At 46.8% G+C, this 24,699-nt stretch overlaps 2 protein-coding genes across 3 annotated transcripts; one reads left to right on the forward strand and one right to left on the reverse strand.

The window, feature by feature from the left end:
- Positions 1-256: 256 nt before the first annotated feature.
- On the reverse strand, positions 257-5,594 carry LRRC23 (leucine rich repeat containing 23). Its single transcript, XM_087442825.1, has 7 exons — positions 5,402-5,594; positions 5,209-5,318; positions 4,510-4,763; positions 3,711-3,841; positions 2,909-3,045; positions 997-1,294; positions 257-406 (listed from the first exon to the last, which is right to left on the reverse strand). The coding sequence occupies exons 1-6, from the start codon at positions 5,525-5,527 to the stop codon at positions 1,024-1,026; spliced, it is 1,029 nt and encodes a 342-aa protein (XP_087298951.1). The 5' UTR covers positions 5,528-5,594; the 3' UTR covers positions 257-406; positions 997-1,023.
- A 16,635-nt stretch (positions 5,595-22,229) lies between these two features.
- Positions 22,230-24,670, forward strand: SPSB2 (splA/ryanodine receptor domain and SOCS box containing 2). 2 transcript variants are annotated; one of them, XM_014793962.2, is made up of 3 exons: positions 22,230-22,377; positions 22,533-23,292; positions 24,278-24,670. In XM_014793962.2, the coding sequence occupies exons 2-3, from the start codon at positions 22,617-22,619 to the stop codon at positions 24,403-24,405; spliced, it is 804 nt and encodes a 267-aa protein (XP_014649448.1). In that variant the 5' UTR covers positions 22,230-22,377; positions 22,533-22,616; the 3' UTR covers positions 24,406-24,670. The 2 variants fall into 2 exon arrangements, with proteins under 2 accessions (XP_014649448.1, XP_004438752.1); XM_004438695.3 differs by having other exon boundaries at positions 22,279-22,388.
- The last annotated feature ends 29 nt before the right edge of the window (positions 24,671-24,699 follow it).

Below are 24,699 nucleotides of genomic sequence, written 5' to 3' on the forward strand. Positions count from 1 at the left end.
AGAGGCATAGCCTCACACTAGTAATCATCCAATGAAGCCCACGACAAACTCGGTCTCACAAACCTGGTCAGACACAAGAGTATCAAAATGTCTCTTTATTAGAACATGGAACTGTTCCTAACCCCCCAGCCCGCCTCTGCAGCTCCTCTGCAGCCAACTCGACAAGCATCCCCTCAGCTCTTCCAGGCCTGACTCGCACTCAGACCTGCCAGAGGGCTGCCCGCGGCCTAGGCTCTAGGCAGAGCTCAAGCCCACCCACAGGACTGCCCAGGTGCCCTTCACAGAGTCTGGGCGGCAGGCTGTGATGAATTCCCAGGTCTGGGGAAAGAGAAGGCATCCTCTGTAAATGTGGTGGCCCCCCTGACTGGGAGCCTTCTCAGGTCTTGGGGCCAGTGTCTTTGATCTCCTGGAGAAAGAGGACAGAAGTCAAGCCTCTGGGCTCTACTGCATTCCCACTGCTGCCTCTGCCCGATGTGAAGTGCCCAGCTGCCACACTTCCCTGGGCTCCTCTCCTCAGTCTTTCTGCCTCACCCTGCCCTCCTTTCTTGCCCCCACCCCTGAGTCCTATTATTTTTAGCTTCAGATTTTTAGTGCAGGATCTTCTCCTTCCTTCTCTCCTAGGCCCAGCTGCATTCCTTATATACCACCACCGACCTCCCTCCCCCATCCACCAGCATGCCCCAGACCCGTCCTTTCCAGCTGATCCTCACTCCATATCAGGTGTGGCTGCCTACTCCACACCCACATCTCTGCCTGCCACCCCAAGTCTTTTCACTTACTCTTCTGGCCTCCTGATGTATCTCCTAAGCCTTTTCTCAATTCCTCCCAGGCCCTTCTGGTTCCTTCTGAGACACCCCCTGACTCCTAACCGTGGTCTCTCCAAGGGTTCTCCTTCCCTTATCCCTTCCTCACCCACCTCCTCCTATAGCAAGTTCTCTTTCCCCTATATGCCAGGCCCTTGTCCCCCTCTTCCTGCCTCCCTGCCGGCTTCCTTACTATCCTTGGAGGCTAGAACAACTGCTGCTACATCGGTTGGTCCAGTTCCAAGTCATGCTCAGGCTCAGCCTCCTGCTCCTGTTCCTCCTTCATCCTCTGACGGATCTCATCAGCTTCAACCCGTTCCTCCTCCTCAAAGAAGTCCTTGTCCAGGCGTTCGAGGTGTGCCATCTGCACCAGGGCCTCCTGGCGGTAGTCGTTCTTATCTGTACATGGGTTGTCCAGCAGCACCAAGGCTCGAAGCTTGGGCAAGTCCCGAAGCTTGGCTAGTTCCCTCAGGTCAGTCAGCATGTTGCCCCTGCCGATGCGGTCAGAAGGTCAGAAGGGATTCACCGGGGAATAATGGGCTTTGGAACCCAGCTGCCAGGAATGAGGCCTCTGGGAGAACCTCCCACTGGGCTCCGGTTTCCCTGGAAACACAGCCTCTGTGGACTGGCCTGCCAAGCACTGCCAGATTTGCTGCAGAGGTGCTGTCCCACCCTACTCCTGTCCTGCTTCTGCCCTTCAAGGAATCCCTAAGTGCCATATTCTATTCTGTAACGTGTCTTATTTATCCTTTTGGAACAGCAAAGCTAGGTCACACCTCTGTTCTTGTAGTTGTGGGAGAGGGGCTAAATCTCCCTTGCAGGGACAGACTTCTGTGTCACCTAATCAGAGGGTAGAAAGGAGGACTCAGGCCAGTGGAGAAGGAACTGTGATCTAAGCCCATGGAGGTGGGTGCTATGCTAGTGCTCCCCACAGGAAGGAACCTAGAGCTAGGGATGGGTCAGAGCTTCCCTGCCAGAAGGACAAGCTTCATGTCCTAATGCGCCTCATTGTACAGTACTCTGTTTATTTTCATGTTCTTGCCTCACGGCTTTATGAAATCAGGTTTAGATGTTTCAGCCTTATCTCAGTGGAGGTGTTCAACCTCATGCAGTGTTTCTCATGGGAGTGCTGCATGCACTTGGTGCTGGACCATCCTGTGCTTTGAAGGAGGTTTAGTATCTCTGGCCCCAGAGGCACCTCTGAGTCATTGAGACAACCCCTCCCCTCTACACTTACTTCCAAACAACCCCAGTTAACAGCCACTGAGGAAGGTCTATCCTCCCTGTCTAGACCATTGACAGGAAAACAGCACCTCCCCCCACCCTACCAGACCAATGTGGCAGAGCTAATTAGCAAGAGCTTGTTCCAGGAGTCAGGGCAGGAATTGGGGCTTCAAAGGGCAACCACCTCTCCCTACTTGGAGATTCTCTTTCTGCTGGCAGCCTGGAGGATCTGGCCTTGTTGACTAAGGAGGCAGCTTCCTTACATCTTTGCTTAAGGAACACACAAAAAAATCCTCCAGCTGACAAGAGATACTGAAAGAGATACCGAAAGAAATGGCTCCTGATCCCCAGTGCCTTTCTATCTAGAGATTTTCTTTCAAATACTCTTCTCTCTCAAATCTGAGCACATCCTAGGTTTTATACCAGTAAGTGTTTTGTATCACCCCTTACAGGTGGGGCTCAGGAGAAGAGAGGCAGGAAATGGGAAGGGGAATTGGGACCCAGGAGATGGAGAAGGGCAGTGGAAACTTATATGGGATAGGGCCAAGAACAGAGAGTTGGAGCCAGACTGTGAGTCCTTTGAGAACTGGGACCATCTCTGATTCCTTTAAATGTTCCCAAAACACAGCACCAGGCCTGATACATAGCACATCCTCCATAACTGTGGAGTGAATGAATAAGGATTCAAGAGTCGCAGGTGTAAAGGTCTTAGTGTTGCAATTAGAACTGAATGTAAAAGAAAGGAAGAGGGAGGATCAGGATGGAGGATGAGGATCTAGGAGTGGGCGTGGACTGAGGGATTGGGGCCAGGGAGGAACACAGGGTCAAAAGCTTCTCCTGGTCAGGGTAGGGGCAAGGTGGGGCCTGGAGGGGGTGCATACCTCAGGTTGAGGTACTGCAGTGATTTCATTTCCTTGGAGAAGCCACTCAGAGTTTCAATCTGGTTGTCTCGAAGATGCAAGGTAGTGAGATTGGTAAGGTTCTCCAAGCCTTCCACCTTCTTCAGCATGTTCTGGGCCTAGACTCCAGGATACAGGAGATAGATTAGGAAAGGGGGGCCTGGATATGGGAGGAAGAGAAGTCAGAAAGAGATGCAGCAAAAGAGGAAATCTAAGAACTAGGGAGGGAGCGGTGCAGGAGGGGAGCAAGGCGGGTAGAGATTGGTGTAGAGAGTAAAGAAGTCCAGGAGAAGCTTCCAGCTCAGAGAGTGGTCAGCAGTAACCCCCTACTGCTCATCCCCCCAAAGCCACATCTGATTATGGAGGAGATGCTTCAACCTACCCCCGGGCCCAAGAGCCCCCACTGCTCTATTGAGGAGAAATGGCTTCAGCACCATTCAGGAATGAAGAAGTTCAGGAGTCTAAAAGACTAAACATTTAAGTGGCCTCCTCAGCCTGAGGTCTGTACCTCAGTTATGGCACATTATGCTGCTACCTGTATCAAAGCAAGCCGTTTCCGCATTGTCCACACCTTATGTATTATCAGCCCTGCTAGGTGGTAAGCACATTGTATGTTTTAACTTTGCATCCCCACAGCACCTGGCACCAGGTAAGGGCTCAACAAATGATACCAATTATCACTATGATGATGAGGTTAGTAGCTGAGCTACTAGAAGCCAGGCATCCTGGCCCCAGGACAGTGCCCTCTTTCCTGCACCAACCACCCTCTGACCCTGTGAGCTACCAGGAAGAGGTTCTTCAGCTTAGGAAGGTTGATTCCCAGGGTGCTGTCCAACTGGTTCCCCCGAAGCTCCAGTGTGTGCAGGCTGATCAGCTTTTGGGGGTCCAGACCTGTCACCATGTGGATGCGGTTTCCTGAGGAGCAGGAGGGTGTCAAGAGCTCAAAGCGCCACTCCGAATGTTCAGCAGTACAGCCTGAACTTTGGGAGACTCTGCATCATCCTCTCCCTCTAATGCCAGGTGGATATGAGGAGGGACAGCTCCAGACTTAACGCTTTCGGGGCCCTGGGGCAAATGGTCTGGTAGTCCAAGGGGCTGATGGACACCTCCCTCTAAGCCTTTGAGGAGTGAGTGAAGAGTGACCAGTAATCCACATGGCTACCTCCCTTTCCTCTGTCAAGTCTTTGCTCAAATGTCAGCTTCTCAATGATGCTTGTCCTGACCAACCTGTTTGAAATTGCCACCTGTGCCCCCCCATTCCCTTTACCCTGATCTATTTTTTCCAAAGCATATATCTCCTTTTAACATACTATATAATTTACTTATTTATTGTGTTCATCAATAATTGTCTGTCTCCCCTGACTAGAATGTAAGCTACATGAGAATGGGGATTTTCTTTGTTTTGTTCACTGTTCTATCTCCAGCACATAGAACTATCATAATGAATTATAATGAATCTCTGTCTGAATGAATGAATGAATGAGTGCAGATTGCTATGTGGCAAAGCCAAGGACCACACTGCCCACTTCTGTTGGCCCCAGGCTAGGAAGGAACGAATCTTGTGTAGCCATCCTAAGGCCCACCTTTGAGATCCAGGCTGCTGAGACGAGGATGAGAGATGCCCTCAGTGTCAGTGATCTGGTTATAGGCAAAACTGGCAATCTGCAGGTAGGGCAGCTCGTTCAGCCGGGCACTCCGCAGCCGGTTGCCATCAGCCTTGAGCCAGAGCAGGTGGGTGAGGTAATTGAGTGGGGACAAGTCTGTCAGGTGGTTCTCAGAAACATCCACATAGCGCACATGGATGTAGGAACGCAGCAAGTAGATGTCTGTCAGATCTCTAGGAGATGGCAGAGGCCAGGGTTAGGGTTAAAAATCCAGCGAGGACTGGCAGGGATGCTAAAGCAGAGGCAATAAGGAGATGGCTTATAACAGGGAGAAGAATAGGTGAGGTGACAGATGGGAGGAGTGAGGAGGGGAAGGTAGGTGGGTTCCTAACAATAGACAGGGACCTTGTGTCTGTGAAGGGCTGAGAACCAACACTCTAAAGGACAAGTGTGGGAGTCCAGTAGGAATCCCCCAACATACCCTCACAGCCTCCAATTCCCAGGCCAGTTCTGACACAGCAAGTCACAGGGCTCCTGAAAAGTAAATTCTATCCTTCCGTCCCCACTGGCCCGGGAGGAGCGAGATCCAAACCCTCAGCTGAAACACCCAGAAATGAGAGTGAGAAAGGAGACCGGGCTCTACAACCTCAGTCCTCTTCTGGTCCCCCATAAACACACCTCTCTTTAAGCTCCAGCTTGACATAAGCATGAGCCAGTCCATTGCCTGTCTTACACAGCAGAGAAAGCCCTTCCTCCATCATGTCCTCCGTGAGGGGAGTGGGCATCCACTGCAGGAGGAAATGGAGTCAGGCATCCCTTTCCAGCCCAACCCCATCCCTTAGCCCTAGGACCCCTGTTTCTATGCGCTCACTTCCTCAGTGAAGTCTTCTCCCTCTTTCCTGTAGTCCTCCCACTCCTCTGTCTCCTTCTCATCATCTTCCTTTTCCAGATCATCCTCGTCTGGCTCAAAGTCTTCCAGATCATCTTCATCTGACATCTTTCTTCCTTGCTGAAGGCTCTGGAATCAGATCAAGCAAGGTCCTCGTCCTGAGAAAGAAAGTCTCCTCAGCGTCTTCCATTCCTCAGCTCCCTCACCTTGGTTGACCAGTTACCCCTCCCATCACCCCATCACCCCTGACCTCCTCCTGACTATGCTTCTTTCCTCATCCCTGTGAACATCTCTTTTTGACTCCCAACCTCCACTTCATACTTCCCACCAAGGAGCCTTCTCCTTTCAGGATGCCTCCCCAGACCCCTGAGACTTTTCCTGCCCTTCACAGTGGCTCCAACTCGCCTCTAGCAGCTCCGTGGTCTCCCTGCTTCCTGGACTCTTCTCTCCTCAGTTCTTCCCACCTTCTCCTTAAACCACGTTCTCCTTCAATCTCTCCTACCGATCCCTACACTCCCCTCCCCTTCCATCCTTAACCCCTGCTCCACTCATTTCCTCTAACTCGCCCACCCTGCTTAGCCCCATTTCCCATCTCCTCTGGGACACCAGCCTGACGCAGTCTCCAACCCTCCCACCCAATCCTTCGCAAAGGGGCGCAGACCCTGGTCCTGCTCAACTAGAAGCGGTTATGGAGAGGGTCTTGGCCCCAAAAGGGAAAGAGTGTTTTGAAAGAGCAGCAAGGGGGAAGGAGGCGTTGTGTACTGCTGTTATGGCAACGGGGGTGGGGCGGGGCACTTGGCTTCCGCAGCGGCGACGGTTGAGAGAAGAGCCGCGAAGAACTGAGCTGAAAATCCGCCCCGGAGCCGGTGGATCAGTAGTTGCCTGGTTACGAGCCCAATTTCCCAATCCCAGGAACCCGGATGAGGCGCAATAATTGGCACAGGGCATAAAATAATGGGCGGGGCTTAGAACAGTGCAGCGAGAGGAGGCGGGGCTAGCAATTACGTCACCTGAGACCTGAAAGGGACTGGACACCCTCAATGCAAAAGTACTGTGAATTCAAAAGAAGCTCATCCCCTGAAGCAAAAAGGGGGGAAAGAGGAGCAAGGAATACCAAGGTAAGTGGTCTGGTTCCACCACCACCCCACTCCACCCCCCCATAGGTCCCACCCGTTAGTTATTTTCAGGTGGACCTTTGGCAGGTGGCTTGGTGGAGTGGAAGGAGCCCATGTCCAGAGTATCTTGAGACCTGGGTTGGAGTCTTAGCAGATCTGCAGTTTACTAGCAGTTTACCTAAGCCTCCTTTTTCTCATCTGTAAAATAGGCTTAACCATACCAACTGACAGGGATCGAGTATGCGTCTAATCCATGCTGAAGTACGTGTAGACGGCTAAACCCAGTTTGGACGCATTTCACTCCTCCTCACACCCTGGACTGGTTTGATGCAAACCTTTTGGGGGATAGTAAGGGAGAAAATCCAACCTGTGCCCACCAAAATAGTCCTCATCCAACGTTGTTATATAAATAATCAACAAGAATGGATACAGCCACACCCAGGCACTCAGGCCTGCGTGACTTGTTGAAGGCAATGAAAGAGAGAAAGGTTGAGATGTGACAAATATTTCTGGAGAGTTTGCACCAGACATTGTGTAAGATGCCTTTACAAGTGATATTTAATCTCCACACCAGTCCTGTATGATAGATATTTGAAAGACGAGGAAACTAAGGCTCAGGGAGGTTAATATTTATGACACAATTCCTGCCTGGGGAAAGGAGGATATTACCAATCTTGTAGAATCTAATATAAATAAAACAATTAGGCAACAAGGCAAGATATCATGTGATTGTTAAAGCGTGCCTTATGGACTTTATGTAACATGCAAAGCAGTCTGACGGAAGACGGGGGCTAGAAATCAGGAAATATTACCTCCTGCCCTGTCCAGCTTGGCTAATATAGTTAATAGACAAATCTGTTCACTTGATGTCATGGAACTAGCAGACACCAGGTTAGAGACACCAGGTTCAAACCCACTCTACCATTTAACAGCTGTGTGTTTCTCAGCAGGTTATATAATTTTACAAGGTTTAATTTTCACATTTGTGAAATGGGGATAAAAATGTCCACCTTAAAGGATTGTTAAGGTTAAAAGAGACAATGTGGGTAAATTGCCTTGCACACAGTTGACCCTCAGCAGACATCTCCCTGCCTCCTCCCCACCCCTTGCCTGTTTCCTCAGTACTGGGTTGTTGTGAGGAATAAGAAAGGGTATATATGAAAGCACTTTGAAGGGTTAGAAGTGCTATGCGAATGAGAGTAATTGTATTGTTGGAGTGCACAGAAAGGAAAAATCCTCCCGGTTTGCTGTAGTCAAGGGAAAGAATGTGATTTTCCTTGGCCCAGAAGAAAGAGAAAGACACATTAGGTGGGAAGAAAAGATGTGACATAAGGATTAGGGATGTATCAGTTAGCATACTTTCGTTAAGCACTTACTCTGTGTCAGGCTGTACTCAAGCACATTAAAACAGGGTTCCTGTCTTCAGGGGGCTTACAGTCCAGTGACAGGGTTAAGTAAACAAGTAATTCAATATAATGAGACACAGGTTATAATAATGATACCCAACACTTATAGAGCTTTAATTAAGTGCCAGGGGATAATTTGATAGTACATGTGTATACATGATATCATATATTCAGGGCAGAGATTCCAGACAGAGGAAGCACCTTTGGCAAGACCTGGAGCAGAAAGAACTCAATGCCTGTGCAAGGAAGGCAAGTGGTTCTGCTGGCTGGAACAGTAGGTGCACTCAGGGGGATGAGGTAGGAGCAGCAGACAGACCTGGATCACACTAAGGAATCTGGACTTCATCCTGAAAGCCGTGAGGGGCCATCGGAGATTTTATTTTGTGTTTCGTTGACAAGGACTGAATCGACACCATGGAATGAGAGCTAAATACTTCATGTTCTCCTCTTTGATGACATCCTTCCTCCAGTGGCTGGTCTAAATAGAATCTCCTTCTACTATAAAAATAATATTTAATTAAAATAAAAGTGCAAATAATAGAGAAATGTATATAGAGGAACATAAAAGCCCATGATCTCCCTCAGCACCACTCTCATTTATTTATTTATTTTTTTATTTTTTGTGTGAGGAGGATCAGCCCTGAGCTAACATCCAAGCCAATCCTCCTCTTTTTGCTGAGGAGGATTGGCCCTGAGCTAACATCCGTGCCCATCTTCCTCTACTTTATACGGGACACCGCCACAGCATGGCTTCACAAGCGGTGTGTCAGTGCGCGCCTAGGATCCGAACCCACAAACCCTGGGCTGCCGAAGAAGAGCGTGTGCACTTAACCACTTGCACCACTGGGCCGGCCCCTCATTTATTAATAAATATATAAATTTTTAAAAAACAAAAATGGTATCAATCATACATACTGTTCACCAACTGGATTATTTTCATTTAATAATATGTCATGGACATCTTTCATATCATTAGTCATAGATCTATCTCTTTTCGATAGTTGTCTAGTCTTCCATTATGTGGATACATGGTAATTTTTTAACTGTTCCCCATTGATGAATATTAACTTTCAAAAAAAATTGTCAACATTATAAGCAATGCTGCAATAAAAATCCTCATAGATAAACCTTGACTCTGCTGCATGCATACTTATACATGTAGCAGTACTTCTTAAATTTTAATGTGCATAGGAATTGCCTGAGGATCTCATTAAAATGTAGATTCTGACCCCTCAAGTGATGCCAGTGCTCTGATCCATGGACCACACTTTCAGTAACATGGCTGTGTGGGATACATTCTTAGGAGGTGCAATTTCTTGTTCAAAGGGTATGTACTTATACTTTGCCAATCTTAATAGGTTGAAAAATAGGTATGTCATTATTATTTTAATTTGCATTTTTTGATTGTTTGTGAGGTTGTTTCTTTTTATATGTCCATGTATTTGTATTTGTTTGTATTTATTTTACGAAATGCCTTTTCATATCTTTTTTCATGTTCCTGCTAAGTCATTAATTTTTTTTATTGATTTGTAGAAGCTCTTTATGATTTGGATATTAACTGTGCAGAAACTGCCGGTTGCCTAGCTGATATTCATTCTTGCCTTCTTTCTTACTAACAGAACTGTTTTTAAACAGTTTTGTTAACATATAATTTACATACTATAAAATTCACCCATTTAAAATCTACAATTGAATGGCTTTTTGTATACTCAAACTTGTGTAACCATCACCACGATCAATTTTAGAACATTTTCATTACCCCGAAAAGAAACTCTGTACCCCTTAGCCATCCCGTCCCAATCCCCCCATCCACCCCTGCCCTTGGCAACCACTAATCTACTTTCTGTCTCTATAGATTTGCCTATTTTGTACATTTTATATAAATGAAATCATACAACATGGTCTTTTGTGACTGGCTTCTTTCACTTAGCATTGTGTTTTCAAGGTTCATCCATGTTGTAGCACGTATCAGTACTTCATACCTTTTAATTGCTGAATAATATTCTGTTGTATGGTTTACACCACATTTCATTTTATTTCTTCATTCATCAGTTGGTGCACATTTGGGTTGTTTCAATTTTTGGCTATTATGAATAATTCTGCTGTGAACATTCACGTACAAATTTTTGTGTGGCCGTGTATTTTCATTTCTCTTGGTTATATACACAATGAGTATCAATATAAAAATAATACTCTTAGTATCAAAATACTGAATTCTATGCTGCTATGAATGGATTCCAAAGGAGGATGTGATTCTTTGCCACATGGAGATTTCATTCTAAAATATTTATAGTATTAATAATATATTGATTCATTTATTCAACTATATATATTGAGTTCCTACTCTGTAACAGGCATTTTGCTAGGAACCTGAAATAAAATATAAGCAAATACCTAGAAGGAAACTATTTTCACTTGAAAAATTTATTACAAATTGAACCTGACCTCAGATATTTCAACTTAGTTTACTGGCAATTTTTCCTTACAAGTGAAATTGTAAGGAGTAGAATTACTGGATCATATGGTAACTCTTTAACCTTTTGAGAAACTGCCAAGCTGTTTTCCGAAGTAGCTGCAGCATTGTACACTCCCACCAGCAGCGTTCGAGGGCTCTAATTTCTCCACGTCCTGGCCAACATGTGTTACTATCTGTGTTTTTGATTATAGCCATCCCAGTGGATGTGAAGTGGTATTTCATTGTGGTTTTGATTTCCATTTCCCTGATGGCTAAAGATGGTGAACATCTTTTTATGTGTTTATTGGTCATTTGTATATCTTCTTTGGAGAACTGTCTCTTCAAACTCTTTGCTTATTTTTTTAATGATATTTTAATAGTTTATAACATTGTGAAATTTTGGGTTGTACATTTTTGTTTGTCCATCACCATATATATGTCTCCCTTCACCCCTTGTGCCCACCCACTACCCCCATTGCCCCTGGTAACCACAATACAGTTTTCTCTGTCCACGTGTTGGTTTATATTGCACATATGAGTGCGATCATACAGTGTTTGTCTTTCTCTTTCTGGCTTATTTCACTTAACATAATACCCTCCAGGCCCATCCATGTTGTTGCGAATGGGACGATTTTGTCTTTTTTTATGTCTTTGCTTATTTTTTAATTGGGTTTTTTGTCTTCTCATTATTGAGCTAACTAATAGAACTTTTATATTATTGGGGTAGCTTGTGCCCAGCTGAAAAATATTTTTCAACCTCCATTGCTGATAGGTCAATGACATGTTAGTGAAAGTCATCAGGTGAAACTTCTAGAAAGTCCCTTTTTCCTCCTCCTCTTCCTCTTTTTCCTGTCTAAAACAGAACTGTGATGCCTGGAGTTCTAGCAACCACATGGGACCGTGAGATTACCTGGAGAATATAAGCCATGTGCTAAGATGCCAGAACAAAAGTGGAGAGCACCCTTCAATACTGAAAATACTATGAAGCTGACATACCAAACCTGAACTGCCTACCTCCAGATTTATTTAAGAGACAAAAGTTGGTTAAGCCACTGAGTTTTGGGGATCTAGGTTGTAGCCAAATGCAATTCTTAACTGATTATAACAAATTACCTCAAAACTTAGTAGCTTAAAACAACACTTATTATCTTAGTTTCTGTGGATCAGGAATCCAAGAGTGGCTTAGCTTGGCTGCAGTCAAACTGTTGGCGAGGGCTACAATTATCTGAAGGCTTGACTGGGGCTGGAGGATTTCCCTCCAAGATGGCTCACTGACACTGCTGTTGGCCATGTTGACAGTTCCTTGCCATATGGGTTTCTCCACAGAGCTGCCTGAGTGTCTTCACAATATGGCAGCTGATTTCTCCCAGAGCAAGTGACCCAAGAGAGAAAGAGACAAAGATGGAAGCCACTGTGCCTTTTATGACTCAGCCTCCAAAGTCACACAGCATCACTTCCACTTTATTCTATTCTTTAGGAGCTAGTCACTAAGTCCAGGCCACACTCAAGTGGAAGAGAATTAGGCTCCACCTCTTAAAGGGAGGAGTATCAAAGAATTTGTGGGCATATTTTAAAACCACCACATACATACATTAACTTTTTGTCTTTTATACATGCTGAAAATATTTTCTTAGTTTCTCTTTTCACTTTGTTTATAAAGTGTCAACTTAAATTTGACACTTCTATGTATTCCAAGCTGTCAGTCTCTTCCATAAGGCTTTTTGAATTGTGAGTCTGGTTTAGAAAAGCCTTTCTCACCTCTAAGGTTATGAAAATATTCTGTTGTGTATTCTTCTGGCATTTAAATTTTTTTTTAGTTTTTAATTCATCTGGAATAAATTTTGTGAATAGTGTGAGGTAGGGATCTAACATTTTGCCAAAAGGGGAGTCAGTTTTCTCAACACCCATTGTTGATTCATCCTATCCTTCCTTACTGATTTGAAATGCCATCTTTATCATATATTTTTCTTTCATTATTTTCCATTGATCTGTAAATATCTGGCTATTTCTGCTCTAGTACAACACTGTCATAACTATTGATATTTCTATATATGTCATGTATCCTGCTACCTTATTAGTTCTAACAATAGGTAGTCCATCTATTGGATAGAGAGAAGTGGAGATATATATATATACTATGTATGATTCATCAAAGGTGGAAGAATCTTGAAGCAGAAAGATTAGGAAGCTGGGAATGATAAAGGCCTGGAATAAGGGGGTGGATGGAGAGGAAAGTTCAACAATACTCAGAAATTGAATGGACATGGAGTATGAAGAAGAGGAATATATCCAAGGTTTGGCTGAATCTAGGGTTCCTGGGAAAATAGCATTGGCACTGAAAGGAACAGAGAGGTTTGAACTTGGAGCTACAGAAGATGATCAATTTCTTTGGGACTTCCTGAGATTGCAGTGGTAGTGGAACATCACATGGAGATGTCCATTAGACCACTGGAGACAGGGAGCTAGAGCTGAGCCTCAAGGCTGGCTGATCCTTCCGCTCCACTATGTCTTCCAGGACTGCAGTCTGCAGTACTGCCTTCTCCTACCACTGAGTCTTCCCATTGTCTTGTGATGGCTGCAGGCAGCAATCAGGGACCCAAGTGCAACCATTCACATTCAGCCCAAGAGAGTTCCTTCCTGCTGCTTTCTCCTAAGAGCAAGGAACTTTCTTTTCCAGAAGCCCCCACTACCCCTTGATTTATTTTTCTGTGAACTAATAAACGTCCTTATGAAATTTCCTTTACTACCATTTGGTCAGAGTTTCTGTGACTCAATGGAAAGCATCTTGATACACCTCTCCTACAAATCATTGACACTCAGAAGACTTTCTTTGTAGCTCTACCAGCAATAGTTTACAGCACTTCAACAAAAGGAGTGTATGTGTGTTTCCCATTTTTCACATTCAAATTATACTCTGAAGACTAAATAACATCTGTAGCTGTTTTGTGCTGGTAACACAACAGGCTCTTCAAGGAGAACAAAAAGCCCTAATTTTCAGCATTTGCTGATTTCTCTGGTGTAAATACTCCCACCATGGCTGATTTTAAGATAGCAACTCATACTATGGTGTTTCTACCACACAGAGACAATAGAGGTAAATAACTTCAAGAGCATAGATAATGGTAAAATTGTTATGGGCTAAATTGTGTCCCCCGCCAAATTCATATTTTAAAGCCCTAACTCCCAGGTACCTCAGAATGTGACTGTATTTGGAGACAGGGCCTTTAAAGAAATGATTAAGTTAAAATAAGGCCATTAAGGTAGGCCTGAAACCAGCCTGACTAGTGTCAGTATAAGAGGAGGAAATTTGGACACAGGGTTGCACATGCACAGAGAAAAACACCCACGTGAGGACACAGTAAGAAGGCAGCCATCTGCAAGCTAAGAACAGAGGCCTCAGAAGAAACCAAACCTACTGACATCTTACTTCTTGCCTCCAGAACTGTGAGAAAATAAATTTGGGTTGTTTAAACTACTTAGTATTTCGTTATGGCAGTCCTAGCAAACTAATACAAAACTGTAGTAAAATAATTACAAAGTGATGAGTTTTGAGTATTCAACCTTTGTTTTTAATTTAATTTATTTAAATTATGTTTATACAATTTTATTGTCAATAATGGATGTGTTTAACAACTGGTTCACAGAATTCATGAAAAATTAACAATCAGCTCTCACAAGCCTGTATGAGCCAGCTCCAGCACACCACTGCGTATCCCAATGAATCCCAAACTTCTATTTCCAACCAAGAACTCTTTTCTCAGTCCCAGGCTTATAATAGCTAACCTCATACTTCTCCGTTTATACAACTCACAGACATCTCAAACTTAACATATCCAAAACCAAATTCTGTATCTTTTCCCCTAACTCTGTTTTTCTTTAGTGCTCCCTATATCACCATTCAGATGTTCAAACCAGAAACCCTGGGTTCTCCTTGTCATTTTTTCTCCCTCAATGACACCTTTTCTCACTGGCCCCCGTGAATCTACCACCATGTGTGATACATTCTGTCTCCAAATATATCTTGAATCCATCTACTTCTCTCTTTCTTCTGTAACATCTCTGGCCCAAACTGCTAACATCACTCCCTGGAACCTCCTAAGTAGTCTTCCTGATTCCACTCTTTTTCTCATCCAGCCATCTTCCACCAGCAGCGAGCAGCAGCGGTGGTAAGTTTTTCAAATGTAAACAGAACCCTCTATTTAAATCCCTCAGGCTTTTCCCATTGCTTTTGGGATTAAATCCTTAGTCATCACCATGGCCTATAAGCAAAGCTCAGGCAGGTCTGTCGTGACCTTTGCTAGTGGGCTGGAGACACACTTGGGCCACAGAGCCCTCTTTTCAGTTCCTCCTACCACCAAGCTCCCTTCTTCAGGGCTTTCACTTATACAGTCATGCGTTGCTTAACGACAGGCATAGTTCTGAAAAATGTGTCCGCAGGCGATTCTGTGGTTGTGCGAATGTCATAGAGTGTACTTACACAAACCTAGATGGTATAGCCTACTACACACCTCCGCTACATGGTACTAATCTTATGGGACCACTATCCTATGTGTGGTCCATCACTAGCCAAAGTCGTTATGCAGCGCATGACTGTACTCTCTTCTTCTGTGTGGAACTCTTCTCTTAACTAACTCCTGCTCATTCCCTAGGCCTCAGCTTAAAGGCCCCCGCAGAAAGGCCTTTCCTGACCTCTCATCTAAATAAGATCCCCTCTTACAGTTCCCTGCTTTTCCTTGATAGCTGTAAACAGTTTGTCTTTGCACATGAATTCGTGGATCATCAAGTTTGTTCCTCAAGGATTTCTATGTTGGCTTCTTCTAACTCCCAGAGACTCTGTGAGTTTCAATCTGCATCCTACTGTCTGGCACAGCGCATGCCACATAGTAAGTGCTCAATAGATACTTTCTGAATGAATATTAAATGTACTTTTGAAAGTAATCAAGGACACCCTCCCCTCAATTTGGATTTGCCCTTATAGATAAAATGTCTTTACCTTCTCCCTCCACTTTGAGGATCACTGATGAGAAGTGAACAAAGGACATGCTAGGGAGACAGCCCCAGTTACGATTCACTAGAAGAAAGGAGAAGCCCTGAAGGATATAAAGGTGGAAGGAAAACTAGAAAAAATTGTCTAAGGCAAACTAGAAAAAGTTGTCGGTATTTTAAAAATCAGCAAGGATAAACAAAAGGGTATTAGATATGGCAAGTAAGACTTTTGATGACTAATCTAGGTGAGGTTGGCAGGGTTTAAGAGGGAGTGGTTATTGTACTGGGTGTGCTCCTTTATACTGCAGTTTCTAACATAATCTGGCTGTCTCCTGCTTCCCGCCCCCCTCCTCCGAGGGGAACAAAAGGATTCTCTCCTGTGGAGGGTCTCTAGACATTACTACTCTGATAGTGGGAAGGAGAGAGAGATGGGGAAGTAAGAAAAATTTTTTGAGGGATGGAGGAAGGTAGCCCTTTAACTGTAATCAAACTCGGGGTGTAAGCCTAAATTAGGAGACTCGCAGAAGACCCTTCCACGCCCCTCAGCAGCCAGTTGGGAGGCCCTCCAAGCACGTGCTCCCTCCAAGCTCGGCCTTTCAGCTTCAGGCCCTCGCTTCCGCCCTGGGGCCTTTGTTCCGGCACACAACGTTCGAGACGCGAACGCCAGCGAGGGGAGGAAGTTGGCGAGCCCCAGGTTGGGAGCTCCTGCCTCGGTCGCGGTGGGCGGGTGGAGCGCACGGGAAGGAGATCCAGGCAGCCGGGCGGCCGCTGGCAGGCGCACGAGACCCCTGCCGGACGCCAGCCCCGCAGCGCACCAGCTCGCGTGACCGCCCACGTGACCGCCGCCCGCGTGAGTCAGCGCCCCGCCCCGCGGGCTCCGCCGCCGTTACGTAACGGCGCTCGGGGTGATAGCGCGGGTCGGGGTGTCTCGCTCAGGCTTGCAGACTGGCTGCAGTCGCCATTTTGTTACCGCCTCTGGCTTTGCAGCGTGGCTTACAGTTTTTGAGTTTCTATCTGATGCCGCCTTTTCCCAGCTCTGAGTCTTGGGCAAGTCGTTTCACCTTTCCAAACCTCAGTTTACGAATCTGTAAAAATGATTAAATGAGAGGGCGGAGTTTCATCATAGACACACTTCACGTGAACTCAGCAGTACTCAGATTAAATAGTGGAGAAGGTCGGCAGCCACCATTTCATACGAGTGTGAGATGGGAGACTGGACTGTGTTCTCTTGGCCCCAGTTCTGGGCCCCTCGGTGTGTGCATTTTGTGAGGCTGACTGCAATTCTAGTGTTTTGTTTTTTTAAACTAATGTTTTAAGATACCTCCTTTCCATATAACACGACCTATCTGAAGGCAATCCAACCGTTTCATTTGGCACCTAACCAAAGAAACAGCAATCCTTTTCCATGCTGGGAGAAAAACCAGGTTGCTTACCGAGGAGTGGCATGTCCAGCTCCAAGGTGGCACATAAATATCTCAAGAAATCCACATGTGCAATCAAGATTCAACAAATTTGTGAAGTCAGGTCATCACGTTACACTATAACTGCTACAGTGACAGCAAAGTACGTGTGATAAATCTTGAATGAAGACTGAAAGAGCACTAAACGTATGCCTGGAGGAAATGAACCAGAAATATGGCAGTAATGGCAATACATGGCAAAAAAAAGGAAAAAAGAAAAGCTCTTGGTCTCAAGTCACAGTTCAAACCTCCTGCCAGAGAAGACAGACTTCCGATGGAAGGATTTCAAAACCAGCCAGGGATGGCATAACGGTTTTAGAAACCACTTCAACCTTAAAAATGTGCAAACTGTTGGTGAGGTGGTATTTGTGGAGGAATAGGAAGCAAAACTCACTGGAAGCTAATAAAAAGAATTATTTGCCAAAGGGCTATCTACCAGAATATAATGAGGCTGGTATCTTCTGGGGGGAAAATGCCCAACTGCTTTTATATTTCCAAACTAGAAACACAAGGTTTGAAAGCAACTGATGACCTTCTAACCACCTCTCTCTCACTCTCTCATGGTGGCAGTGTAGTTCTGTATTTAATAAAGCCAGATGTGTTCTACTGGGATACAAATCCCAGTGCCCTAAAAAAATCTCCTTGTACTCTAGCAATCAAATGCAAAGTCCTGGGTGACTGCAACACCTTTCCTGATTTGGTTTTACAGTTCCACATTCTAGAAGTAGGACCTGAGAGAGAAAGGCCTTGGCTTTAGTGTTGCTGATCACACACAGCAGTACCCCTCCGAGGTACCACACACTTTATGAGTGTGCTCATAAAGACATGGAAGTCTTCTTCCCCCCAATATCACCCCTATCCTTCACTCTGCTGATCTAAGCATGCTTTGCTGTTTCAAAGCCACATACATGAGGCTGAGATTCCTCTTTGACTCTCAGAGCCATGAATGCTGACCCTAGTCTTAATGTGGTAATGAGTTGGAAGAGTTGGAAATTCTTGGGTATTGCCAGTTGCATTATTTATATTAAACAGGCATGGAAACAATCAAGCCTAAAACTGTCAATGCATGTTGGGAAGAATGTGTTTAGGACTTTAAGGGTTTTCTATTGACAGAGAAGTGAAACTCACTGTTCACGTGGCCTAGCAAGTGGATCATGTTGGCTTTGTGGAAGAAATTGAAGAACTTCTTGAGAGCCACAGAGAAACACTAATAAAAAGCTTGAGGAACTGATAAAATCATCCCCGGAAGACAAAGATATGATGAACAGGAAGAGAAGACCAGTTCAAATCTTTATAAATATGTTCAAGTGCTCCATGCTACAAAATACCTGAATGATTTCTTTTTTGTTTTTTTTTTGTGAGGAAGATCAGCCCTGAGCTAACATCCATGCCAATCCTCCTCTTTTTGCTGAGGAAGACTGGCCCTGGACTAACATCCGTGCCTATCTTCCTCCACTTTATGTGGGATGCTGCCACAGCATGGCCTGACAAGCAGTGTGTCGGTGCGCGCCCAGGATCCGAACCTGGGCTGCCAGCAGCCGAGCACACGCACTTAACCGCTACACCACGGGGCCAGCTCCTGAATGATTTAGTTTCTGAATAAAATCCCTCTATGGAGAGAAACCTCAAAATTACATGTGGTTAAATCTGTACATTGTGATTCCTTATAACCCAGCCATTCTGCACATAAGTATATACCCAACAAAAATGAGTGCCTAGGTCCACCAAAAGACTTGTACAATACTGTACACAGCAGCCTTCTCTATAACAGCTAAAAACTGGAAACAAATCAAATGTCTATCAATAGTAGAATAGATAAATTGTGGTATATCTATACACTGAAATACTGTAAAACGATGAAAATAATGCATTCTATTTCATGCAACAATATGGATGACTCGCACAGACATAATGTTGAGAAAAATAAGTCAGACACAAAAGAATATATACCATATGGTTTCATTTATATGAAATCAAAGAAGAGACAAAGCTAATCTATACTGATAAAGGTCAAATGGGAGTTACCTTTAGGGGTGTAGTGTCAGGGAAAGGGTAAGAAGGAACCTTCTGGGATGCTGGAAGTGTTCTTGATCTTGATCTTCTTGGTGGTGGTCACACAGCATGTGTAAATATTTTTGTAATATGTAAAAACTCATTGAGCAATTTAAGATTAATGTACTTTATGTTATATCTTGATAAAAAAGTAAAATATTAAAATTACTTGTAGCATTATGAATATTTGAGCTATTATCAACGAATGTTTGAGCAGTTCAAGATCAGTGCAACAATTTGTGAATACCATGTTTTAAACAACCAGCAGCTGAGCAGGTACGGTCAACTTCTCAAGATGAACTAGAGTCAGCCATAGCGTATGCTCGCTCTCTGTCCCCTAAGCCTTCATCCACTCGCTTATCACACAGGTCCTGCACTAATATTCACAATAGGCTGCTACTCACAGTCATAGTGTCATTATTTTTGTCGTCACACTGGCAAGACGATCCAGGTTGGGTGGATGACAAGTGTTCAGGTTCATATCTTTTTTTTTTTCGAGGAAGATCAGCCCTGAGCTAACATCCATGCTAATCCTCCTCTTTTTGCTGAGGAAGACGGGCTCTGAGCTAACATCTATTGCCAATCCTCCTCCATTTTTTTTTCCCCCAAAGCCCCAGTAGATAGTTGTATGTCATAGTTGCACATCCTTCTAGTTGCTGTATGTGGGACGCGGCCTCAGCATGGCCGGAGAAGCAGTGCGTCGGTGCATGCCCAGGATCCGAACCCGGGCCACCAGTAGCGGAGCACGCACTTAACCGCTAAGCCACGGTGCTGGCCCTCATATCTTTCTTTTTAATATGCTTTCTTCTTTCTCTTAAAATATTATAAAATTTTATTCTGTACATCATTGTATACATACTGCCACATACTGTATTTTACACAAAACTAACATATGCTGTACCTAATAGATGGGGTAAGAAGGGATTTTCAAGGGTAATTTTGACTATGAGACATAATTGTCACCTAACCTCTCTGACTCTCTATCCCCTAAAAATGTGAAGCTTGTAGCACAGTGCCTGACACACAGAAAGTGCCAGTTCAGCCAGACTCCCACCTTCCACAACCCACATGTGCTCTCTCACCAAAGTTGCCAACGACAAAAAAAAATTTTGTAAGTAATCAAACCTGAATTTTCTGCTGCACTGTATCCTCCTTGACCCTCTTCTCACTCTACACACTCTCTCCGGGTTCCCTCATTGATTCTCATAGTTCAACTCCTGACTACAGGCTGACGCAGCTCACAGATTTATATCTCCAGCCCAGGCCTCTCACTCCCCCTCCAGACCTGCCATTTTCAAGTGTGTTCTAGATGGTTCCATCTGGTTGTTGCTCAGGCACCTCAAAAAACACGTCCTAAACTGAACTCACCACCTCTCTCCCACCCTCCTGCCCCTGTTGCTCCTCTTTCTGTCATCTCCATCTTCATTAGTGCTACCACCTTCCAAGAGAGTCTTCCAGGCTAGAAACCTCCCTTATTCTCTTTCCTTTCCCTGCCTCAGCATCCAATTAGTCACCAAATCTTGCAGTTTTATCAGTGTTTCTTGAATTCTTTTCATCTTCTTTCCACTTCCCTATTTCAGGCTTTTGACACTTGTCACCTGGGCTGCTGGAACCAGTCTCCTTGCTTCCAGTCCTATTTCCCTGGAAACCTCCTCTACATTGCTGCCAGGGAGGTTTTTCTAAAATGAGTGTCTGACCATGTTCCCCTCCTGCTTCTATCTGTAGAAGAAGATATATGTGGCTCCCCATTACTGGCCTGTCCTACAAGATATTTGCATTCCTTAACTGGCCTGCAAGGCCTCAAGATCTGGCACTGACTTCTCTAGGCTTGTCTCTCCTGCTTCCTTTCCTGTTGCAGCAACCCTGAAGTCTTTGAACTTCCCCAAACCCACCTACTGATTCCGGCTTTTTTCATGCTGACCCCTCTGTCTGGAATGCCTTCTACATGCAGCAACCCTAACCCAGCCCCCAAGCTGCAGAACCACTTCTCAGACCAATTTCTAGTCAATCTTTAAGATTCAGCCCAGTGTCATCTCCTCCAGGACATTTTTCTTTCCGAACTGCTTGACCCCCTATTAGAAGTCCCATCCTTTTTACTCCCATAATACTTTCATGATATCTCCATAATTTCATCTACTACATGATAAGCTGTTTTATAAATGTCCTTCTAACTTCTTTGAGGATTCAATGCTTAATCTTCAGTGCTTAACACAAATGATTAAATTTGAACCGGAAACTAAGTGCTTTATGTATATATAACCTCACAGAACCCTCACTACACCCCATGCAGTAGATACCGAATAGTATCTCCATTTTACAGAGGAAGAAACAGGCACCAGGGAGGTTCAGTAATTTGCCCAAGGTCATGTGCATACTGGCCTTGGAGGAGTCACACCCAGTCAGCCTGGCTCCACAGTTAGCATCTTTCACCACTATATCATATGGCCTTTCTATAGAGTGGGCACTTAGTAAATGTTAGGTAAACAATAATAGCTATGCTTAGTGAGTGCATACTATGTACCAGGCTCTGTGCTAAGTGCTTTACCTGAATTATTTCAACTCCACAACAACCCTATGAGGTAAGTACCATCATCATTCCCATTTTACATAAGAGAAAACAGGTTTAGAGAAGTTTGGCAACCTCCCCAAGGTCACACAGCTAATTAGTGGCATAGCTTCACTCACAACCAAGGTCTTAACCATTGCACTACCAAACGAAACCAACAGCTCAGGAATGGATTGACGTCCAGGATGAAGACTAGAACAGCAATGGAGACCTATGACACCTAGGCTCAAAGCACAGAGTTCCAAACCTCAGACATACAACAGGCTGACTCACAACTGGGCTAGAAAGAGACCAGCCCAGAAACAGTGACCCAGAATCAAAGGGCCGTGGAAACAGATGTCAACACTATGGAAGCCCCTCCTAGACCCCATGCCCCTTATCTCTAGGGGCTGAGGAGTTGGTAGCCAGGCTGCTCAAAGGTCTTGACGATGGAGAACAGACCTCCAGGGATCCCAAAGCGATGATACTATCAAAGGGTTAATTCGGAGCCTGGACTGCCCGGGTGCGGACTCTGTAGCGGCCGGAGAAGGGTTAACCGCCCGGGAGAGCCTCCTCGCGTGGGGCGGTGACCAGAGGTTAACCGCCAGAAGTGGGCTCTACGGGGGCGTGGCCTCGGGGCCGCGCGCGACCTGGGGCGGCGACGGGAGGGTTAACCGCCCCTGGTGCCCCCTTGGGGGCGGGACGTCGGGCGGGGCGGGGCCTGGGGGAGGTGCTGGAGGCGGAAGCGGCCGGCGATCAGCGCCCGGTGCGCCGTGGCTTTCGGCTGGCCTCCTCCCGAGGCCCGGCGACCTCCCGGCCTGGGAAGCCAAGCGAGGTTCGGGGACCGTGACGGGGGCACGGTGCAGGCAAGGGTGACGGCCCCCGGAGAGGCCCAAAGGAGGAGAACTCGCGAGAGTCTAGGGAGACCGGGACAGATGGGTGAGGACAAGGTGATGGGCCTGGGAGCTTTTGGGAAGCGAAGGGGGAAGAGAGGGGCGATGGGCAAACATGGATGGGAGGATGGAGCGCCTGGGTGAGGAACCCCATCCAGGATCCCGCACTTCACACCCTCCTCCTCTCCAACTCCTCTCCAGGTCAATCCCGAACGGGAGCTCAACTTTCAGAAGAGAGACGCCCCAGCAAGACTCTTTCGGGGAGTCCTCCGGCTACTCACCTCCATGGGCCAGACGGCCCTGGCAGGGGGCAGCAGCAGCAGCAGCAGCAGCACCCCCACCCCACACGCCCTGTACCCTGACCTCTCTTGTCCAGAGGGCTTGGAGGAGCTGCTGTCTGCGCCGCCTCCTGACCTGGGGGCCCAACGGCGCCACGGCTGGAACCCCAAGGACTGCTCAGAGAACATCGAGGTCAAGGAAGGGGGGTTGTGCTTTGAGCGGCGGCCCGTGGCCCAGAGCACTGATGGGGCCCGGGGTAAGAGGGGCTACTCGAGGGGCCTGCACGCCTGGGAGATCTGCTGGCCCCGCGAGCAGAGGGGCACCCACGCCGTGGTGGGCGTGGCCACAGCCCTCGCCCCGCTGCAGGCTGACCACTATGCGGCGCTGCTGGGCAGCAACAGCGAGTCCTGGGGCTGGGACATTGGCCGGGGGAAGCTGTACCATCAGAGCAAGGGGCCCGGGGCCCCCCAGTATCCAGCCGGACCTCAGGGTGAGCAGCTGGAGGTGCCGGAGAGGCTGCTGGTAGTTCTGGACATGGAGGAGGGAACTCTGGGCTACGCAATTGGGGGCACCTACCTGGGGCCAGCTTTCCGCGGACTGAAGGGCCGGACCCTCTATCCGGCAGTAAGCGCTGTCTGGGGCCAGTGCCAGGTCCGCATCAGCTACCTGGGCGAAAGGAGAGGTGAGGCCTGGGGCAGGTGTGGGGAGAGGGTTCTGTCACCGGTGGCTGTGTTTTGGGATGGCAGCTCAGCGCCTTACAAGAACAGAGGGAATGGGCCTTCATCTCACCTGCCTCCTGCCCCTATTCAGTGCCAGAAATGGCTAAGGGTCTTCACAGCTGTTACCTGATGTAATCCTCCCAAAAGCAATAGAGGTAAAAGTGAGGCTTGAGAAAGCAACTTGCTAGTAAGTGGTGATCCCTCAGACTGGAGGGAGACACTCCAGGGATTCAGAGTTAGGGCCTTACAGGCGATATCAGCCCATGGAGCAAGAGGTGCAAAGGGTAGATGGGTACTGAGCTAGGTGTCCAAGTCCAATAGAAAGAGGACTGGGAGTGCCAGGCACCCAGGGTATGGACCAGAGTCTCTGGGCTCTGACCTGTCTGTGACACATACCTACTTCCTTCCTCAGTCAAACCCCAGGAAGGATCCATTGAGGCCCTGGGCACCAGGAAGGGAGCAGTGAAGGAGGCTGAGTCTCGGGGTGGGGCTGCAGGGGAAGGGTCTCCTTGGCAACTGATGGGGCCAGGGCTTGGGGCTGATTGAACTGAACATTCTCTGCAGCTGCAGTCTTCAGCAGAACAAGGATGCCTCTCCTCCTGTCACCCATGTGAGCTATTCGAGAGGAGAGGAGGGCAATCCTTCCTCTCACCTCATCATCCCTGGCTCCAAGGCCTCTCTGGAATCAAAGCCTGGGCCAGCTCCACCGTCATCAGAGCCACCTTGGGCCTTAGCTATAGCACCCCCAGCTCTGACTGGGGATGGATGAATTCTGAGATGCCTCTCACCCCAAGAGCAGATGGAGGTGCCTTAGATCTCCCTTTCAAGCAAGGTGGGAGCAGACTCGGAGCAGAAAAGCAGAAGGGAACCTGGGCAGGACCCAGTAGTTTGAGGATATCTGGCTGGTGGCTGCACTCCTACCTAACTTCCTCTCCTTCTTTCTCCCAGCGGAGCCACACTCCCTTCTGCACCTGAGCCGCCTGTGTGTGCGCCACGCCCTGGGAGATACCCGGCTTGGCCAGGTATCTGCTCTGCCCTTGCCCCCTGCCATGAAGCGCTACCTGCTCTACCAGTGATACCACAGACTGCGCTGGGGCCTTGACACCCCTCTCCCCTGGGTGGGGGGAAGGAGGCACTGCTGGCCTAGACCAGCTACATCAAGCCAGTGAGGGTGGGGGAGGTGAGGCTGGGCCCCTACCCCAACCCAAGCTCCGGAGACAACAGCCCCAGAGCCACCCAGAGGCAGGGTGGAAGGGAGGAGCTGTTATTCAAGGCTGTGGCAGCCTGGTACGAAAGACATTTTTTCAAGTAAAAATACTAAGAGATGTGCTGTTGCGGAAACCTGTTCGTGGTATTTTTTTGCACAAGGG

This window comes from Ceratotherium simum, chromosome 17, assembly GCF_057802395.1.
Source record: "Ceratotherium simum simum isolate JZ-2026a chromosome 17, ASM5780239v1, whole genome shotgun sequence".
NCBI lineage: Eukaryota > Metazoa > Chordata > Mammalia > Perissodactyla > Rhinocerotidae > Ceratotherium > Ceratotherium simum.

Excerpts from the sequence above, each read along its gene's own strand:
- LRRC23 (XM_087442825.1), bottom strand. The coding sequence starts at position 5,527 with ATGTCAGATGAAGATGATCTGGAAGACTTTGAGCCAGACGAGGATGAT. Across the intron at positions 5,319-5,401 it reads GAGAAGACTTCACTGAGGAA|TGGATGCCCACTCCCCTCAC; the intron begins GTGAGCGCATAG and ends TTCCTCCTGCAG. Across the intron at positions 3,046-3,710 it reads AGCTGAAGAACCTCTTCCTG|GCCCAGAACATGCTGAAGAA; the intron begins GTAGCTCACAGG and ends CCTGGAGTCTAG.
- SPSB2 (XM_004438695.3), top strand. Across the intron at positions 23,293-24,277 it reads CTACCTGGGCGAAAGGAGAG|CGGAGCCACACTCCCTTCTG; the intron begins GTGAGGCCTGGG and ends TCTTTCTCCCAG.